This window comes from Thermobia domestica, chromosome 6, assembly GCF_964235325.1.
Source record: "Thermobia domestica chromosome 6, izTheDome1.hap1.1, whole genome shotgun sequence".
Classification (NCBI taxonomy): Eukaryota; Metazoa; Arthropoda; class Insecta; order Zygentoma; family Lepismatidae; genus Thermobia; species Thermobia domestica.
The window spans coordinates 244716124-244738105 of NC_137459.1; the positions used below are offsets into that span (position 1 = coordinate 244716124).

Consider the following 21982-nt stretch of genomic DNA (forward strand, 5'->3'; position numbering starts at 1 on the left):
CATCCACACAGAGTGGAAAGCAACATCAAGCTGTTCACTCTCACAGCAAACAAAGTGACATTAAATACACTGTCCTGTGGAACTCCATTCTCCTGCGAAAACCGAGCAGAAAGCGTGGATCCAAGCATGACTAAAATAACGTCATGGAAGAAAGTTCTGGAGAAGAAGAGCCAAGCGGCCACATAAGCCGCAAAATGCCATAACGCCAAGCCGTGTTGTCGTAGACCTTTTCTAGGCACAAAGAAGGTTGTTATCAGATGTTCTTGATAACAAAAGGCATCCTGAATGGCACTTTCAAGATGCGCCAGATGATCGGTAATTGAAGAAAAGCGCCTAAAGCCACACTGGAGATTGGAAATAAGTCCATGGTGTTTAAGGAACCAGATCAAGTGTATTGATCGTCTCCAAGAGTTTACACACAGTCAAGGCGATCGGACGGTAGCTTCCACTGAAAGTGGCAGGTTTGGCAGGCTTCAAAATAGGAATAATATATGCTTCACGCCAGGCAGCAAGGAAAGTATCTTCAACTCAATACGATTGTACAGTTCAAGATGATGCAGCAGATGATGTAGCAACGGTAAAAGGCAGATTAGGAATTAGATTTCTGGGTTGCCGGCATCTAAGGCCATTTAGCACGTCACGTATAAGAGGGATGACGTTCCTCGGCGAGCACAAGATCCGATGAAAGGGGAGGAAGTGGCCTGGGACTATTATGTTAGGTACCATCCCGTCATTTGTCTGGTGTGAATGAGGGAAACTCAGGAAAGACTTCATTCAAAATGGCTGGCCTGAAAAAGCTGTTACACGTTTTCGATCGAGTGGCCCCACCGGGAATCGAACCTGGGACCGCTCCCACCAACGGCGAGAGCGTTAGCGACTACTCCACGCGAGGCCACTAAAAGGCAGATTGTAAGGTTCAGCATTCAGAGACCGAAATTGAAGTGGTGTACGTTCGGTACATTGTTTCTGAGTGAGTGTAGAACTGGAGACAGTGGCAAAATGACATCCTAATTCATTTCCCTACCATAAAACAGTAACTTTAAAAGATCACTTACGATAATTTAAATGTGTCTATATTAATTAATCTAACTAGGATTATATTTTAGGAACTTTTGTAGCCATAACTCCATTCTATCACTGTGCTAACTTTAAAGGACTGGTACAAATATACTTGTTGCCACAAAATTTTCCTATTCTAATACAAGAAACATAACTACTCAATGATCCTAACTGTAAACTAGTAAATATAAAATAGTTTTCATTTTAAAAGCATAATGTAAAATAATCGAGAATTTCATTTTCTCCCCAATTTTTCAGTTTTTTTCCAAGCTCGGGAAAAAACGGTAAAAACTGTTTTTTTTTTACTCAAAATTTCCGCGTTTTTTCCAGGCTTTACAACACTAGGCACAACTGCCAATCTGGAGAACCAGTGTCTGACTGCAGTTCCAAAGAACTGGGCAATGGGGGCGCTACATCCCAATGCCAGAAGTAATGGTTACAGTTATGGTCGATCATATTCTTAAGAAAGGAAACCGAAACTCTAATCTATACAGTTCACAGATTCAACACATTCGTACTCTCCTGATCGAACTATTCCAACATGGCTTATCAACATTGAGTAAATTTGACTGTGATAGTGGATACGAAATACACTGTTTCTAAAAAAAACCGTCCAATTTCACAAAAGTTATATCGTTTAAGGCAAGAAGATAGAACCTTGTGGGAAATTTTAAAATACACATCGGAACAAAAAGTTTTGCTTGGCGCCAGTTACAAGTTGGTGGTTCACGTGGTTGCCGGTAGGAGTCTCCCTGATGCACCTAGCTACTAACTCACTCGTTCAGTGGTTACTCAGTATGCGTGAAGTCGATATAGCAACTTAAAACTGCTATCACATACTTAGTCCTAGCAGATTCATCCTATATGCCTTTCTGACTGACTCCAAATTACTGCCTAGATACACCTGTGTTACTTATGTAGGATTACTGTAAAACCCTTTCACTCTGCAACAGAGTAAAGCATTCTAGAATTTCACTGTGTATTACTGGTGGACTATTCAAGGAACGCGAAATCTTAAATTAGGTATCTGTTCTTCATTAAGGCTGCTCATCAGCACCGTCTCCATTCTTCAAAACACTGACGATATACTTTTTATCCAGTAAGTAGTATTATCTACGCTAATACACTGATTGCGTTCACCATCGTCAAACAGTACACCTTCAAAATGACGTTGAGCCTTGCACGAAGAAATATGCAAGAATACTGACTACTTAAATTTAGCAATATTTTGTACTTACAAGAAATTTACGCAGAACAATCTTAGTATTATTATTCGATTTCTAAACTTCTGAAAGAAAGAAAAAAAGTTATACAGCTGAAGCCTTTAAGTTCAATAGGCTTGTAAAGGAGGCTAAGTTTTCGAAATTGTACTGTTAAGTTTCGATATTAAAAAAGTGATATACGAGGCGCATGTCAAGAAAAAAAAGGCGATAGTTTTACGCGGGATTGGCAACACTGACGAAGCTCAGTATGCCCTAGTATTCTGGGTTTGCAACAGAGACAGAATAGTCCGAGTGAAGTTGTGTACATGCGAGCAGCAATAAGGTGAAATCCCTGCCGTAATACAAAATCCCAGCAAATATGAAGTGAGATCTGTCATATGATTTCTGAACGCCACAGGACAGAGTGCATCTGACATGAATCGGAAGTTGTGTGCCATTTACAGACCGACAAGGATAGTGAAAGAAACGTCAGAAAATTGTGCAGAGTTTTAGGAAGGGCGTCCAAATGTTCACGATGATTATCGTAGCGGAAGGACTAGTGCTCAGACGGACAATTTGGTGGAACATATTAACGAAAAAATGCAATCGAATCACCACATCACAATAACTGAACCGCGAAGGAGTTTCCAGAAGTGTCTGCAACAACAATTCATCAAATTGTGACTGACAAGTTGAGTTATCACAAACTGTGTGTGAGGTGGGTGTCAAATATGCTGACAGACCCTCACAAAAAAGGATGAGAGAGGCACGTGATTTTTGACCCTCTGGGGAAGGATCGGGATGACTTATTTTCTCACATAGTGACGGGGGATAACACCTGAATATCGTACGCCACTGGAGAGTCAAAGCAGGAGTCAATCCAATGGCGGCATTGGTTTCTCCTACAGCAAAGAAATTTCAAAAACTCCATCAGTTTACAAAATCATGGCAAATGAAATGTAATTCTTTTGGAATTCTTGGAGTCAGGATGAACAATTACAGCAGATGTGTATTGTCAATCACTGAACCCAAAATCGGCGGATAGGAATGCTACGCCCTGGAATTATCCTGATCTACGACAACGCCCGCCCACATACAGCTGCTGGTACTGTTCAGACAATTCAAATATTTCGATGAGAACTATTCAATCATCCCCCTTACAGCCCCGACCTTGCCTCCAGCGATTTTTTCACCTTAACAAAAAACTGGATTGCAACGAAGCGTTTCAACGACAGTACAGTACTCTAGACATCAGTTCTGGACAGACTGCACTTTCAAGCAGCAGATTTTTACACAGAGATAATACAAAAGCTTGTACCACGTTACCAGAAATGTCTGGAAATTCATAGCGTCTACGTTGAATAACAGCCAAAGTATATACTTTTATGTCGATCACAAATTTCTTCTATCTTTTTAAATATCGGCCCTTTTCTGACACGTGCCTCGTATACCTAGTATTTACGTTGGGAAAACTCATTTAGAGACAGTATGCGGCAGGGTTATGCTAAGCAGGGTTCACTCGCTGAGGTCGATTATGCACTTTACATGCATTTCATTTAAGTTGTGTCCTGCAATATTAAAATAAATAACTAAAGTGACATCAGTGTACAGTAATATTGAAGAAAAATTTCGAACATTCTCTTCCACTTCAGAAAGTGTGTATCCTTACTCATACATACAATAGCTAACGCAATATCCTAACTATATATAAAACTACATGAGATGACATAAATTATTGAGCACTTCCTGTAGGGCTACAATAATAAATTTGGCATGATTGTAGCTATCAAGAACTAACTGACAGGAAAATTGCCAAAACTGAATATTTTTAATTTTTAGGGGGTCTAAAGAGGGGATGAAGAATTTCCCTGTTATTTAAATGGGCCTTTTTTTAAATCTATAATCTCATGTTTTAGGTACTTAGAATTGGAATAAAAACTTGAAATTCGGTATGCTTGTACGTTTTTGTTAGTGTTACCTAAGTGAATAATCAGAAATAAAAATTTTCACCGTAGAGTGGTTTTATGGGGAACTGAAAATCTTTCCCATGTTATTTAAATGGGACGTCTTCTGCACCCCAAAATGTTTAGGCACTTCCGGCAGGATTAGAATGATGAAATTTGGCATGATTGTAGCCTTTCAGGACTAACCGACAATGAAATTGTCAAAAGTGAATATTTTCAATTTTTAGGGGGTCTAAAGAGTGGATGAATTTCCCTGTTATTTAAATGGGCCTTTTTTTGAATCTATAATCTCATGTTTTAGGTACTTAGAACTGGAATAAAAACTTGAAATTCAGTATGATTGTACGTTTTCGTTAGCACTACCTAAATAAATCAACATAAATAAAAAATTCCAACTTTAGAGTGGTTTTATGGGGAACTGAAAAATCTTCCCCATGTTATTTATATGGGACGTCTTCTATATCCCAAAATGTTCAGGCACTTCAGGCAGGATTAGAATGATGAAATTTGCCACGATTGTAGCCTTCCTGGACTAACCGACAGGAAAGTTGCCAAAAGTGAATATTTTTAATTTTTAGGGGTCTAAAGGGGGTTGAAGAAATTCCCATGCTATTTAAATGGACGTTTTCTTGGGATACTAAATCTTATCTTTTAGATAGTTGAAATAGGAAAAGAAACAATAGAATTGTGTGTTCAAGAGATGCGAGGCCGTTGGCCGAGCAAAGACAGTGTGTAGGGGCGAAGCCTCCGGATGGGCAGATTCAGAAAATATGAAGAGCAAGTTCACAAGATTCACTGTTGATGCAAAGGGCAATAAACAAGAAATGTGAGGCCGTAGGTCGAGCAAAATCGGGGGCCTGGGGGCAGAGCCCCCAGCTAGCCAAAGGCTAGTATTGTTATAAAATTGTATTTACAGGAGGAACGACTCAAGGACTGAGTCAGCAGTTTAAACCTCCATGGCTTCTCTCCTAATTAACCTAGACAGATGATTTCGGTGCCTATCTCTTTAGGAAGGATGAAACTTTCCAACGGTGTGCATTTCGTCTACATCGGCGGTCCAGCAGCGGAAGGGAAGGGGAGAAAGTTGGATGTTTTAGTCCCCCCCTCAACATTTAGGGGAGGGAAACTCTCCCCATATGGAGCTACAAGCATGAAACGTGGTATCATAAAAGATAAATAAACATCCTAACTAATGATACCCTGTGTATGGCCATTCTTGCGAACGACAGTGTTGAAAACTTAAGAGTTGTTTTTTTTCGGGTTGGGCACAGGAGTTACCTCGTTGGAATTTGTTCCTACAAGCTTTCCATCCAAATATAGCTTATATCTTTGTGACGATTAGGGGCGTCAGGGTAAACCAAAATATTTCCAAAAATATAAGGTTTCTCGTAGGAAACAAGTTTGGATTTTTTTCTCACTTGGTATTGAACTCTTGTTCTTAATTTTTTTTTACATGATTGTACCAAATGTCTGGCGTAGACGTGAAAATATATATATGTATTTTTTTGTGTACGACAAATAACGGTGTTGCAATAGTCCCACAAGCTTAAAAAAAAAAGTCCTTTCTTTTCAAATTTTTGAATTTCATCTTTTTCGGGTTAGGCAGGGGAGCACAAAAGTTACCTCTTTGGAATCTGTGTCTCATAAGCTTTCCAACGAGGTATGGCTTATATCTCTGTGCCAATTAGGGGTGTCAGGGTGGACCAAAATATTTCGAAATATATGTACAGGGTAATTCTTGTAGGAAACACGTTCGGAATTTTTTCTCACTTGGTATTGAACTTTCGCCCTTCAGTTTTTTACATGATTGTACCCAATGTCTGGTGTACAGGTCAAAATATTTTTTCCTGTGTATAACAAGTGGCAGTGTTGCCACCTTTTCACAAATTTCCAAAAACAAAAATTTCGTTTTTTTTTTTTTTTTTTTTTTTTTTTAACAAAAATTTCGTCTTCCTCTTCTTGTACGGGTTTGGCACGGGAAGCACAAAAGTTAGCTTGTTGGAATCTGTGTTCCATAACCTCTACCTCTGTGTTCATGTCCTTGTGACAAATAGAAGGGGTACTAGAGCCGCCAACGTAAATGTCTGCGATTTTCCTGAAATCCCTATCCGTCCTGTTACTACAATATTTTCTTAACTACGAAAATTTGTGACCAATTCGTCGTCTTCTGACTTTACTACCACCGTAGGCTTTCGCGACAACTTTGACAAAGTTACAAGCAACGAGTAGTAGTAGTTAATAATTTCCGTGTAACACAGGGAATAATATCATTACAAAGTTATCAGCTCCTCTGGGTGAATTTTTATAAATTAATTTTCACCCATTAAAATGAAATCAAATCTTTAGTTTAACGTTTGACGAGTATGCCCTGGAAGTTAAAACAGGTGGTTAATGAAAGTGAACGACTATGCAAGAATTGGTGAAGTGAGAATGCGGAAGGAAACATGCGAATTCCGAGGAAACCTACGGATACAATGCTGTCAACCAAGAAAACTCACAGGATTTGGGAATGGAACCGGAGACAGAATGCACCAGAGGTGAGCACTCTACAACTGAGCCACCGTTCTGCCTTTTCAGCTATTAGTGCAAGCCTATATATAAAACACCTAAAAGCTTGATACTAAGAATAGTGGATATAGTGGTTTTTAAAGCTAAACCAACTTGTCTTATCAGCAGTAAAACTGTCATATGGTTTTTAGCGGCCACGTGCGGTTTGTCAACCAGTTGGATGTTGCCGGTATTACAAAAGCTTAGCCGCTCTCCCTGTCGCCAGGGTAAACAATGAAGTCTCGAACTATTCTTTCTGAGTGTTGCAAACCAATAAGCAGATAAATAAAACAAGAATAACCATTTAAAATAGGAACAGATACATACAGGTCATTCGACAAGTAATTTTCTCTCCTTTTAATAATAATAATAATAATAATAATAATAATAATAATAATATGATAGTTTTTACGTCCGTGCCGTTTCGGGCTACTGTGCATTTTCGGTAATGCTCAGAAAATAGAATCGATCCTGGACCGCCCGTTGGACCGATATTGTATTTTTAACAGTATGAATCGGGTTGTCCTGATAACACCGTTTCTATGAGAACAAGCTTAGTCTGTCATGATTGTAAATAGCGTGTTGTTTCACTTTATTACAGTAACACAAATTGTTCTAATTATTACGTAGGAACTCATAGCGAGTACATCGGGTCAAACGGTCCAAACAGGCGAAACACGGGTCAAACGGGTTTATCAGGTCTAAGGATCGAGTAAACTAAACGCAATACTTATTGGGCGGATACTGTTTACCTGAAAAGTTCAAGCACTAATTATAGGTTAAATTCAATCTTAAGAGCTCTAATTATTTGCTTAAGTTAGCCGTCCAACTAACTTGCGGATACATAAATATAAATGCTCAAATCTAAATTATTGCATTATTGCAATGAGCATGAATGTGATTTACTACTAGGAGTTAGCGTGATGCACTAATGTTAGTCTTTTATAAATAGCATAATTATGATTATTATTATTGTTGTTGGTTTCTTGTTTATGCCCTTCATGCAACTTAGAATCAATCTCACATAAAGCACTATATCAGAACTGATTGAATATTATTTTGAAAATTCTCACATAAATAGATAAAATAAACAATTGGAACTTGACACTTCAAGAGTTTAAAACATGTCCTCGTTTCCGTTATCCTCACTTTCTGAGGACGATTGATCTATCTCGATGACAACATGATCCTTGTCTTCATCAAATACATTTTTGGGAGACCCGGGTTCGATTCCCGGTGGGAGCTCATGTGGTTCGGATTCCACGTTAATCAGTAGGTCCACGTCTCATAGCCTCGCTGCTGAACGGGACGTAAAACTCAAAATCAATCAATCAATCAAATACATTTTGCAAGACACGATAACTTTGTTCAATGTCCTGGGAAAACTATTATTATTATTATTATTATTATTATTATTATTATTCGACAGGCCATCTGTCTTTAATGACACTTTAAAAGTTTTTCATTAAATAAGCATTCTATTAAGTACCTAGATCCTCATATTTATTAATATATGCAGGTTAATATCTGAGTAATAAAGCTATCATTATTAATTTCATGTGTATAGTATGCTAATTTGTGGCTTGTCCAGTTTTTATCGTCCAGTAACGTGACGAATCACATTAGAAAGAAACTGATCAATTATTGGCCTGTCTAACTATATCATAAAGTTAGAAATAATGTACTTACGAGCAGAGCAAACAGACAATATCTTTATTAAGCCTAATACTATTATTATTATTATTATTAGCAGTAATAATAGGCCTAATGACAACTAAATTCCTGGCGCAACAGCCCTTAGAAGGCCTGGACTTATGGTACTCATTCCTGTGGGGTGATGTGTTGTCAGCAGATCGGCTACCCTCGCCATTAATGCTTGCTTTCTGGACTGCAGTTCGCTACTTTTTTCTTTCAAGCAGCTTCCAATTGTCCTCACGACGCTGCGTGGACGCCGCAGCGCCAACACCGTCTGGTGAGTACGATTAGTCACACCTATCTTTCCTCTGACCAGACCCAGAACTGCTTGACTTCGCTGATCTCATGGGGAGTGATATTCCAGTGTGGCTAGGACGTTGGTAATAAAGTAATAAATGCTTATTGAAATAGTGAGAAAACTAGCTAGGAACTATACTAAACTGACTCCCTGGAGCTACGGTCCATGAGGGGCAGTGCCTACCCAATGTCGCCATACATGCATCCAGTACGCACTGAAAATATTCAAGATACCAAGATCTCGGTTTTTAAACTGTGTTGCTATTCCTTTATGCAGTGCCCGAAGTGGAAGATCTAAGAAAGTATATCCCGCATACTCCCCCTCTTGTATTTAGAGCATTGCCTTTACGTCATTTATGGAAAAAAAAACATAATGCAAAGGCTTGGATCAGGAGTAAAGTTTAAAGATTTGCTCTATTCGATAACATTTACATACTTCCCGACATAATAAACATCAAAGTGATTTGTGTTTTAAGCTGTACAAAGTAGAATAAAAAAGCTTTCATATATTGTCACATGAGGTGGGCTGATTGCAAAGCCTAGCTACCGAAATATACGTTCTTCAATCACGCTGTAAAAGCTACAGATGCCAGACGGAACAAACGCTGTACGATACTACTGATAACCGTAAGGGGTTAGCCATACTGAGAGCTTTATACAGTTCTACCTGAGTTGGAGCGGCAACGCCGAAATCTAGTTACAATGAAGGATTTATGGTAGGGACAAGTAAACCCTTAGATCCTGACCTTCGAGGATGTTTTGTCGCGTACTATAATTAGCTATTTCTCGGGCAATTTTCTTACAATTTCTTACCCGAGAAGGTAGTTCCAACATGAAATAATAATATACTCTTAAATTAACTTTTATCTAAATTAACTTTACATAACCACACTGATGATTCTTTGCAACTAATTGAATTACACATGCCTTTCTAATTACTATACACTCACTCTAAGCAGCATATGAAATATTGGAGGAAATGCAAATAATTAAAACTAATTTAGTTAAAACTTTATCTTCTTATTTAACAAAAGAATAAAGCATCGTGCTAGACAGGACAACTTTACCTTGCTTGGTCTGCTGCAAGCTCATTGGTATATTTCTTTAAATACTGGGCTTTGGAAGAATCATCCATAATGCTCTAACTAGCACCTTCCCATTTTCGAGGCAGGAAATAAATGCCAGAGAAATGAACTCGTTAGGTGAATTACTTGAGACCTAAAAATATATAAAACAGAACATTAATATTCTAAGTTGTACTAACAAAATTTTAAAAACGGTAAATATGTATTTAATTAATTCGAAATGTGTTGGGCAACATGACTATCTCTTCACAAATGTTATAAAACAAAGAGCGAATAGTAAATGTATTCATTCTTTAATTAGAACAACTAGAAAAATGCTTACTACTATCAAGAGTAAAGAATGGACTTAGTTTGAATATTAATTGGTTCTCGATTTGTAGAGGTAATTTGAATATTCAAAATTTCTATTTTAACTTAGAAAGAACGTCCTCGCGAGCAAGGAAAAACTTATGTCGTCGAATGAACAAATACTAACCTTTATATATATATATATATATAATATATATGTATGTATGTATGTATGTATATTTGTGTGTGTGTTCCACCATCACTCTGGAATGCCTGGAACAGCTGTCGCCAAACTTGGAACAAATATTACTAGTAGTCTGAAAAAGAGTACTGTCGGAGTAATACCCCTAGCACACTTAGGGGGTAAAAGAGGAAGGGGGATACATATACAAATGATCGAAAACAACCGATATTAAGTCACTCAAAGTGTCAAATCTATAGTTTTCGGGGTCCATGAGCTTGGTGGTGACAGTTTCTATGCCGTTTAAGTCCAAGTTCAGCCCCCTAGTGAGGATAAGATTCCTAGCACACCTAGGGAGACTGGAAAGAGGCAACATATAAAATGATCGGAAGCGACTGATGTTAGTACAGAGTTCGTAGTTTTCGAAGTCGCTGAGATGAATAGCGACATTCTAGATGCCATTTCAATCCACGTTCTGCCTCCCATTAGTACCCTTGGGCGAGAGGAATGTTGCCAAAAAAAATCAAAAGCGTCCGATATTAGTATAGAATCCATAGTTTTCGGGATTCTTAAGTTGATGGACGACACTCCCAATATCATTTAAGTCTACGTTTAACTCCCGTTAGTACTCCTATGGTGGTGGGAAGGGGCTGACATGTAAAAAAAAAAATCGAAAACGACCGATATTAATGTCAAATCCATAGTTCTTGATGTCGCTGAGATTAATAATTACACTCCTGATAGCGTTAAAGATCAAGTTCAGCCCCCATCACCAGGAACGAGAAAGGGTGAAAAATAAAATTTCTCAAACGAGAGAGTTAACAGTTAATAGTCTGGTTCGTCTAACCCTGTAAGTTAATAGTCTGGGTTCGTCAAGCTATTAACTTACAATCGCGATGACATTTAATCCGAAGTTTAGGTAAAAACAAGCAATGCAACTGAATTGGGAATATACACGGGGACGCCAAAGGTATTGCTCGCACATCTATATTGTGTTTAGATGTAAGTTTATGAATACATATTCCAGCGTAACCCCCAAATACTGGAACAATTTTAATCAAACATGGTAGACAAATGATGTTCAATCTGGAAAAAGTACTCTGGGAATGAGTTAGCACAAGAGGTGGAAGTTGGAAGGAGTTGTATGTAAAAAAAATAATGCAAAATGACTGATATTAGTGTGGAATCTATAGTTTTCGAAGTTGCTGAAATGAACAATAACGCTCCCAATGTCGTTTAAGTCCAACTTCGTCCCAATACGCAGAGGGGGGGGAAGAAGTAAGTGAAAAGTAAAATGTCAAAAATGATTGAAATTTGTGTCGAATTCATAGTTTTCGGGACGCTACGACGTCTTACCCATTTTAAATTACTTTTGGTAGATAGATATTACCCATTTCCAGCTGGGTTTTTTATTCATATCAATTTGATTAAAGGCGTATTCTGTGGAAGTAGGGTACTTCAATATTTATCCCAAAATTAGAATATCTTCTCTATTTTTATCATTATACTTTTATTGAAATAAATAAGGGAAGGGGATTCTGATATTTTCCTAAATCTATTCTCCCCGTGGGAAAAGCAGGCATTTCAGCTAGTATTTAATATACTCAGCAGTTTGACATGGCCGATTGCTTCTTTTATGCACTTACAATACAAAAATTATTAGAACGAAATTAGCAAAAAGAAGAAAATTCGTGATCTTAAGAAGGCATCATCTTTGATAAGCAATGTAAAATTTCTTCTAAGTACGTAAGAAGAAATAACCATCAAAATTTGGAAATATATATATCTGCTTATTACATAAGGAACAACGAAACAAAAGTAAACAGTGTCTTGGAAATGTTTTATTTTCTTGTTCAAAAGATCATATTCCCGGATGCCCGGTATTCCTTATACACCCTGTACTTATTCTTAACTGAAGCATGTCCCTTATGCATTCTGTTTGGTTACAATTCTATTGTTGGTTATCTTGAATTGCTTACAAAGCATTACCCACGTAACAATACATATGATCGAGCATTTTTTTTTTTTTTTCAGATTTGTTTTAACTTTTGTTTCGGTCTAAAGGTTCACATAAGCAAACAGAGATCAAAAGCTCCATCAAAGCCAGGAACGTTTATCATAGTATCGTGTTCAATTACTCTAAACGAAAAATCATTAATATTCGTAGGAGTTTCTTAAATTCAAATCAATAAAGACAGAACACCACCCAAAATACGAATTTGGGGACAGTTTTTTAAACCTAGTTCGAGAGGTGCTTGCGATGTATCGAATCTACTGCAGTTACAAATACAAAATCATCATGTATCTAGATACAGAGTGTTTCATAATTCTTACTACGTTTAGAAGGTGAGAAAAATGTACACGTGAAAGGAAGTTCAGCCCACTTCAATTTTGAATTTCGAGCTTCTCAATACGTGGAATAATGAAATTTGAGACTATATAAAGCAGATACTAATATATTTACAAGCAATGAAGAAAGTTTCTGAGAAAGTGGCCCTCAAATTAATTATCGCTGAATCTAATTACTAACTCCAGGAACGCTGGGTAAGAAGATTCCCAAAGAAACTGCAACGAATTTCGACTGATTTGTCCAGCAAAATGAATAATCAATTGCACTACATTTCTGCAAGTTCTAAATAGGATACTAGTGGTTAGTTCAAGTATGATTCCCTTTAAATTTTTTTCACGGAAGTGCGTGAGACTTAAATTACTGTTAAGAGGTTCACAGGCAGTTCAGTGGTAACTTCAGGCGAGCGAGCCAAAATCACTTTCTTACTTTCTAATCTATTTACATAATACTAATTGCTGCTGACAAATTTTTCAAAACTATTCAGCTGATCCTTGCCGAAGTGAAAAATAAATTTTTAATTATTATATATATCACAGAGAACGAGAGCGAGGGAGAGAGAAGTTTTATCCCGATATTATTGAAAGAATGAATCATATAAAAGTTTTTCCTCTTAAGATAGGATTATAATAAGATTACACCTATATGTATTCTAAACATTATCTTATGTTTACAAGATAAACACAAGTACTTTATTATCTCACATAGCTTTTTATGACATAGTTAACAATTAAATTAGTGTTGATCGTTAAGTTATTTTATATGCTACAGTTCGAGACGTTCACAAAAATTTATTAGAAAACAAAGTTAACTTACAAGTAAACTTGGGCGGCTTCATTCGCGACTTGCCAGCGGAAAGCGATATTTTAACAACTAATTAGAAAGAACACACTGCAAAAATGTTACATTTTCCGCCACTCACGAAGTTGGTGACTGCTTCCAGTAGAAGATTCTATTTAAACAAATTACTACTGACACCACTGACAGGCATGTCATGACATTGAAAAATAGCCGCATGTATTGAGGATACTGATTCCGGATTCAAAGTCCATTTTCGATAGCTCTTTCAGTTAAAAACGAAGTCCTCTATAGCGCGTCTCACTCTTAGATTGCAGTACAGAGTAAATGCAGCGCTGTTGCCACATTTCTTCCGCCGTATGTTTTCTTATGAACAAAAAACAAGAAAGACTGAAAGAGTGCCTGAATCTGTAAATAAAGCCTTTCTCAAATATTTTCATCGCTTTTGCCATTCCATTTGCGCAAATTCATTTGGAATGTCGAATTGGAGGGTACGAAACAACAGTCTAATAATTGTGTATTAGGTAGGGGGTTTACTTTTATGATAGTATATAAATCGTTGCAATAAAACTTTAATGGGAGCAATACGAAATCGAGAGAATGAAACGAATAGAAAACGTATGATTGAAATAAATGGCAGGCTAAACTGTTTCACACAGAAATTTCCTGTACCGATTGAGCGGCAAGCTAAGAAATAGCAATGGTAAGATACTGCTACTGAACCTGGATAAGAGTGTTGGAGTAGGGGTGACCGTAATATATGACGAGAAAATATGACGTACGAAAACGCTCATTTGTCTGTGTACGCAAAATATCCGCTAAACCAATTTCGTTTGTCAAACAAAAGTTACATTGTAAAGTATATTGTGAAGGTGGCTGCTCTCCACTTCCGATGGTTTTAGATCTGATTTTCCCCGCGGAACAACCGTATGATATTTAACAAATACCAGGAGGTCTAAATGGAACATCGCACTATAATAGAAATTATAAATGCATTTGTGAATATTAACGAAAGATTTGTAAATTTAAAAAAGAAGAACGCATGCTAAATACCTTTTAATCACTTCCACTGCTTTCGCTTAAAGGTGAAATCCCTTCCATGTATTCAGTCTGTACTTGAAAACCCGAAGAGCATGTGTGGAATAAACCCAAAATGTAAACGTGAAATAAAAGCAAGGATTGGAATAGCGAAAGAAGCCTTTAGGAGGAAAGAAAGTCTGTTTTGTGCGACCATGAATAAAGAGTTGAGAAAAAGACTCATAAAATGTTTCGTGTGTAGTATTGTACTGTAAGGGTCAGAAACATGGTCATTATTCAAAAAAATGAATTAAAAGGACTGGAAGCTTTCGCAATGTGAGTGTGGAGGAGAATGGAGAGAATTAACTGGGTCGAACGAAAAACTAATGAGAGAATATTAGAAATGGTGGGGGTCAAAAGAACAATTTTAGATATAATTAAGAAAAGGAAGAGAAACTGATTGGGACATTGGCTAAGAAGGAACTGTATCATGAGGGTTATGCTAGGGTATGGTGACAGGTAAAAGAGGGGACAAAGGAAACTACAACTACTGGACGATATCAAAATAGGAAAAATCACACGTGAAGACGAAGAGGTTAACGTAAGACCGTGGATCATGGATGCTTCTCAGCGGCAGCAAGTGACCTGCCAAAAATGGCGTACTACCTATGATGATGTTGACAAAATGTAATGGTAAATAGACACTGAACCTCCCTGGTTTCTATACTCACTTCTGACACCTCAGACCACAATGTCAGTCTGGAAACAGAAGAAGAATGAAAGGAAACCCTATTATATCTGTTCTTAACAAACGCACAAGTTGTGACTTATATCACGTAGAGTGATAGCCAACAAGATACAGATCGTTGGACGAGGAAAAAAAAAAAAAAAAAAAAAAAAAAAACATACAAAATTATCAAACCCTCCGAAAATTCATTTTGTTTCTTTCATGTTTCCTAAAGAAACATCGGGGAAAATTACAAAGAGCCTTTTCATTCCGCTTTGTGGGCTCATGAAGTTATTTGTTGTTAAAGCTTTTCTCATCTTCATATGCGTACTCAAAATAAATAAAGAAGTAGAATTACAAACGAAACCAACTTTTATTGCCAAAATTGTCAGCATTCGAAACAACATTAGACACCACGTGCGAACTGTAAATTAATCAATTACAAAAACAAATAACTTTTTATCACCAGGAGTGAGGAGTTTTATTATTAACAGATATTGGTCTGCTTTTTCCCCTTCCATAGATATTGATCTTCTGAAGAAACAGTTTGTTTTGTTTGAGTACCAACTGCATTTTTGTGATTAATGTTATTGCTAACTGAATTACTATCCTGATTCAAATGTTTACTGTACTTACTATTCATCCGCAGTTGAAATTTGTCTCTCTTGGAAGAGAGAAAATACGAACTATACGCTCCCGATGTCTGAATGTCAGTCTTACTTTATATATATATATATATATATATATATATATATATATATATATATATATATATATATATATATAAGGAGCGAAGTAAGTGGAATGTAAGATTGAGTGGAGTTGACGCAATGTTTCTCGTATGTGTGGTCCAGGATTCGATTTTGCGATCATGCTTCCGTTAAGCAGTAGATTCGTTTTCGCTGTTTCGGTTTAGTTTTAGGTTCTAAATGACAGAAGTCATTATATAAAAATGTGGACTGCATTTAAATGATGTTACACATTAGCTTCAATTTTACACAAAAAATGGTTCAGTGCCACCACAAGCCCGCTTTCATGGCCTTGCACACCGCCATCGGACACACACACACTCCCTCCTTTCTTTTCAGTGTTACCAGATTTTATGTTCTAATAATAGCTAACTTGAACTAAAGTTACTAAAATATACAAAACCAAACACTCGCATAGCATCAAGTGTAAATACTCATCGGTATACCACAACACTTTACATCAGTAACTTTAAAACAAACATTATAAGGAAAATAGCATTGGCAAGATTTGTCACTGCCTTTCTTCTGGTCAGATGCGCGCGCTTGGGAAAGTTGCCTCTTAACACTAAAAGTCATAAAACCTAAATAAAGAAAGATATCGACCTGCAATTTGTTTTAAAAATAACTTCAATCCTTTCTCAATATTTTTCTCGCTCTGCACGCCCATCTAAGCTGAAAAATAAAAAAGTTTCTCACTAGTCAACTTTTTAGTTATTGCATTCAATAGTATATGCACTTTCTCTTACATTTTATTTTTTATTTTAAAATTCAAGAAGCTTTTTTGAATGCCAACTTTTCCAACATTGGCACCAAATATGGTGTTAATAGCTGTGTAAGTTTCAACGTTGTATCTCTTATATTTCCGAACTTATGACATGATATGTTTAACGCGACGTTAGAATATGCCATTAGCAAGATTTCACTATTTCACTTTATTTCAATACTTGATAATTCTTCCTGATATGAGAAAAACACATTATTTGATAGAGAATACAACGTTCTACAAAAATCTATCCGTATCTAGTAAATAAAACCATTTCTAAAATTCAGGTTAAGTTTGGCAACAATGGGCATAAGGAAAAGCATTGCCATTTACTCCTGTACTGCAATCTAAGGGTGAGACGCTCTATAGGTAGCTGACAAGGCCACTGACGGAGACGTTATGACATCATTTAAAACAGCCAGGCTGGTTCCGATTTTGAAAACCGTTTGTTGATAGCACTTTTCGCTCCCTCACGTTACAAATACAATGGCAGATCAAGCAAATGTGGAAGCGGTTGCTGTAATTTAGTCGACTGACCACGCTCCTAAACTATTTTAAAGAAAGTTACATTATGTCTCGAAAACGCACACCTTTGCACGCATATGTAGTTAGGAAACACAACACAAAATTTATAGTATACATCAAAAGTCTCAGAGTTTTTTCAATCTTATGATGTGAACAAATCTGCCCGGCAAGTGAGATTTATAAACAACGGAAATCGATAGAATTTTGCCCCTCATGCCAAGTCCCAGTAAAAGATTCATGAGCAAAGAGCAACAACTTACAGAAATAATTCTGCTTCTTCGTATACAACTGTGAAAAAGGTAACAACAAGAATAAACGTAGGGATTTTCTTCAACAACCTACGTAAAGGAAGACCAAAAATAATGACTGTTTCTCTTACCGGTGATCATCTTCATTACTTTGTTTTCACAGACCGCCAAATATCACCAGAACACGAGTACAGACTGAACATTCCCGAGAATGCGTTGGTGCCCCCATCTGGGTATTGGCAAACGTTCAGCCAAACGGATGCCAAAAAAGTTCTATCATCAGCCAAACGCACAAAAGTAGAAGCATTCATGACAATCATTTCCCATTTAAACAATTCTTGTCATGGTTCGTAACTCGAACAAAATCAGGTTATATAACTACGACCCCAAGAGAGAAAGAACAGATAATGGAATAGCAGAACTCTACACTCCTGGGAAGATTTTTGCATCATTCTTCTAGGATAAGAACAAAGTCTAACTCATAATTTACATGCTTATGGGGCAAACAGTTAATGCAGAATACTGCATATTATCACTCACCCGTCTGAAGAGTTTGAAGCACCAGCCCCGCGACTACATGAAAAATAGAACCACACTTCTCAGGACAACGACCTTGTTTATGGAGCATTGTAAACGAAACGGTAACTAAATAAACTGAGTTTTCAATGTCTTTTGATCACCTCTCGTATTTCCCCAACTCAAATATCTGAAGGAATGGCATTCTGCATTAGACCAAGTGATGTCAATGCCAAGCAATTGATGTGAGTTTTTCTCTCCTATGTTTTCCATAAGGTGAAGATACTCCAAAGTGTAATGATTCTCGAGGTGAATACGCTGAAGAACTATGAAATATCATTTCAAATTAAGAGGGAGAAGGAGTGCGCCACAGCGGCCGGAAGATTGGTGTTCAATTTAACATGGGATCTCAACCATTTTTTAGGCAAATCATGGTTTCATTTCGTTCTTTCGCAAAAATGTCTCAATAGCTCACTCAATATGATGCATCTCATTTTAAAAGTGCAATTTGAACGCTGTGCGTGATATTTTCTTCTTATAAATACAGATAATTATAATCCAAATTCCCATAAGAAAATGATCAAAATTAGAGGGAAAAGTCTTCTGTTTTTTTACAGTAAGGAAAAGAGCTAAAAACTTCGGACTTTTTTGAGAATGGAGTACTACCTTTGTATTTGTGCGCTACTGTACTATTTTTTCGCTGTTTCCAATGACATTCATTACACAATCGATGAGAAATTATATCCTTCATTATTGAATCTACAGAAATCAGAAATCAGATTTTTTCGTGTTCACGTACTTGGCCGTCTAACTGTTAGATGGCACTATAGTCATTCCTCATCCCACTTTCCTTCTCAGCGGGAGCCAGTCCTTTTGAAAACCTACTTTGAACTTCTTAACAGGGGCGGGAGAAAGGAAGTCGTTGTGAAGAACGGGAACTTCAAACACGAGGAATAGCAAAATTTATGACCTCTTTAGTTGATGGTTTCTGTTTCAGCAGTACAGTGTATTTGTAGATGGTTTCTATGAGAAGAAGTAATTTGTGTTGGTAGCGATAAAGTCAACCTTTCGACAGAGATTTGTGAAGGAGAAGCCGAACCAAAGTCTTCATTTATCTATTCCAAGAAAGAAATGAAAACTTCTTGCAGGACTGAGAATATACATACAAGAGAAAAAATAAAATACATTATTATAATCTTATTATAATAATCGAGTAGATTAATCCCCGAAATATTCTTTGTTTACCTGTCAAAAAATCAAGAATAATATAAAGCTCTTTCATCAGCTTCCATCGTACAACATACTAAACACAAACATTATATATATATATATAATATATATATAGTGGCGGATCCAGGATATGATCAAAGGAGGAGCTAAACCATAGTTTGTCTCTTTATCCAGAGTAAACAGGATTGAAGCCCATTTTATCCAGTGTATACCTGAACGTCAAGGGGGGGGGGGGCTATAGCCTCTATAGCCACCTTTGGATCCGCGCCTGTATGTGTATACTGTTTACAGTGCCGGATTTACGTATAAGCTAAACAAGCTATAGCTTAGGGCCCTGCTCTCTTGGGGTCGAAAAATCTAAAGAAAAACTGGATATACATTTCTAAAATATAAGAAAATTAAAAAATAAAATAAAATGTATATATACGTAGCAACAATGCTTCCTGCTGTGTAGCCTACGTTCATGTAATTAATGGGGCTCCTTCTGCTAGTCTGCTTCCTAAATTATCTCTAGTTTGTTCATTTCTGTATGTAGGATGCCTATGTTGATCTGGACACACAAAGGACCCCATTACCTTAAACAGCTTGGGGCCCCACGAAACCTAAATCCGACTCTGACTATCTATTTATGCATGTTTGCTCCCTCTCTTTTCGAAGCGAAGCAGTGTTTCTTTGATATTGCTTCAGATTCCGGCAGGTTTTACCAAGGAGGGAAGAGTCCTTATTCATTCCAGGCATTCAAACTAGGGACTGGACTACTTGCTTCCAACATTCTGTCCCTCATGTATCCCGGTCTGAATCAATTGCCTAAAGCCCATAAAACATTCAAATTCAAATGTAAATGTTGTTCATCAGTGTCGACACCGAAATATTTCTCTATCAATGGTAGGGGTGTTTGGTATCCTCAATCTGTCTCCCTCTTATTAGCGGAGAAATACTCTATATTCGGTGGTATTTTTTTTTTTTTTTTTAAGTGCTGTTTAATGTATCGCATAGGAAACTAAATTTTTATATACCCTAGTAGTATAGAAACGCACCATACGGTACCTTACAAAATAAACATCCTATGCCAAGGATGCAAACATTAACAATAATAATAGAAAAACATACTAATAAACATTTTAAAGACATTCTTTCATTAATCAAGTCGCACTTAAAAGTAGAAAACAATTTTGGTTATGCATGACTTAAAAAAAAAAAAAAAAAAAAAAAAAAAAAAAAAAAAAATGTGCTCTAATATAGGCTTACATACAGTTACTTTATAAATTCTTAAAATGACGCGCCCCATTCTTTTTATTTAGGCTTGCATAAATAAGATTATTTTTAACTTTTTAGTGCGAATTGATTAACAAAAGAATGTCTTTAAAAGGTGTTTTATCATTTTTTTTTTCGTTGGACACATTTTCCAAATCCTAAAGTGATATGCAACCAGGGAAATAAGGGCTGGTTAAAGGCTAGTATTTATTTTAGGATAAAATAGTTGAAAATAAAAACATATTAAAATTTGCTTTTAAAATAAATAGATATATTGCAAAGTATGAAAGTAAAAATGAAATATTGTATTGTCGCCGGACTTACGTCGCTCTGTGACAGTTCTTAGTTCTATGACGTCAGGAAATAAGTTCAATGTATACGAACACTTATTCAATGTTTGAAACAAACACCTGTTACGTCCTTGTACACTCATCTCCAAAATGATTGTCGCATATCTATAACTGTCTTCATGTAAGAATATAATGTAATACTGAATTTGCTGGGTACTTTTAATACTGATACTATGTGTATAATCGGGAAATGTATATATGGTAAATTTCATAGGAAAATATTTATAAATACGAAAATTAGAATGAGTAAATCATAATGTTGCTAAATGAACACGAAAGTTTTATTTTCGTTTTATTGTTCTTATTTACTCCTCTTTTGACATGAAACTTGCATACATGTCTCTGCCGATTGTAGACATACTAACATTATAAGAAATACCGGGTGAATTCGTTATCAAATTATATTCCTACAACAACATATTTATAGACATGCGACAATAATTTTGGACATGAGTGTACCTTCCTGAAGAAGGTGACACATCTTTTAATTCTATTGTTAAAGAAGTGGTCTATTTCCCCAAATAAAAACCAATACCAAGCAGAGCATATGCTCCCTCCTGTCCTTCTAAGCCGGTACCCAAGGCTAAATGTAACATTGCGTCCCTTTCCTGTTGTAATAGGAAAAATTCAGGATGGTCAGCTACTGGTATCGATCCCAGGACCATTCGAATGTGAAGGCGAGACAGAGGGTAAATCTGGTGATCATATTTTGAAAAGAAAATAAAGAAATGGATTCCACTAAAAAAGAGTCACATTGCCAATACATTTCAGTTCTTTGTCTGGGTTTTCTGCCTTTCAATTCCAATTTTTTTTTTTTTTTTTAAACCACGAAGGCCCAAAATAAATTAGAATATCGACTCTCCCGTTTTTTTTTAATATTTGCATGGTTCTTCATTTTATATCAGACTCTTCCTGCACTATTCCCGCGTTATTTACCATAGGTAGAATCCTTTGAGAAAGAGACAGGCGACAAGTGCTTTAGTTCTCTTGGTATGTTTGTGACCGTTGTAGATATTTGAGTGGCTGACGGCTGATATCATGTTGGTCCCTCTTACAATATCTCTGTATTTATTTTTTCTTCAGTTCTGTTTCTCTTTTAGCAAAAAGAAAGGAATTTCACTCCTCTGTCCATTTACATCC

At 36.6% G+C, this 21982-nt stretch overlaps 1 protein-coding gene across 12 annotated transcripts in view; it reads right to left on the minus strand.

Moving 5' to 3' along the window:
* Hr78 (Hormone-receptor-like in 78) overlaps positions 1 to 21982 on the minus strand; it is a 240782-nt gene that overhangs the window by 186057 nt on the left and 32743 nt on the right. For all 12 annotated transcript variants that reach the window (XM_081762701.1, XM_081762697.1, XM_081762698.1 and 9 more), the window contains one exon: positions 9832 to 9982. In XM_081762701.1, the coding sequence (XP_081618827.1) occupies positions 9832 to 9899 (68 nt within the window). In that variant the 5' untranslated portion in view covers positions 9900 to 9982. The remainder of the gene's footprint in view (positions 1 to 9831; positions 9983 to 21982) is intronic.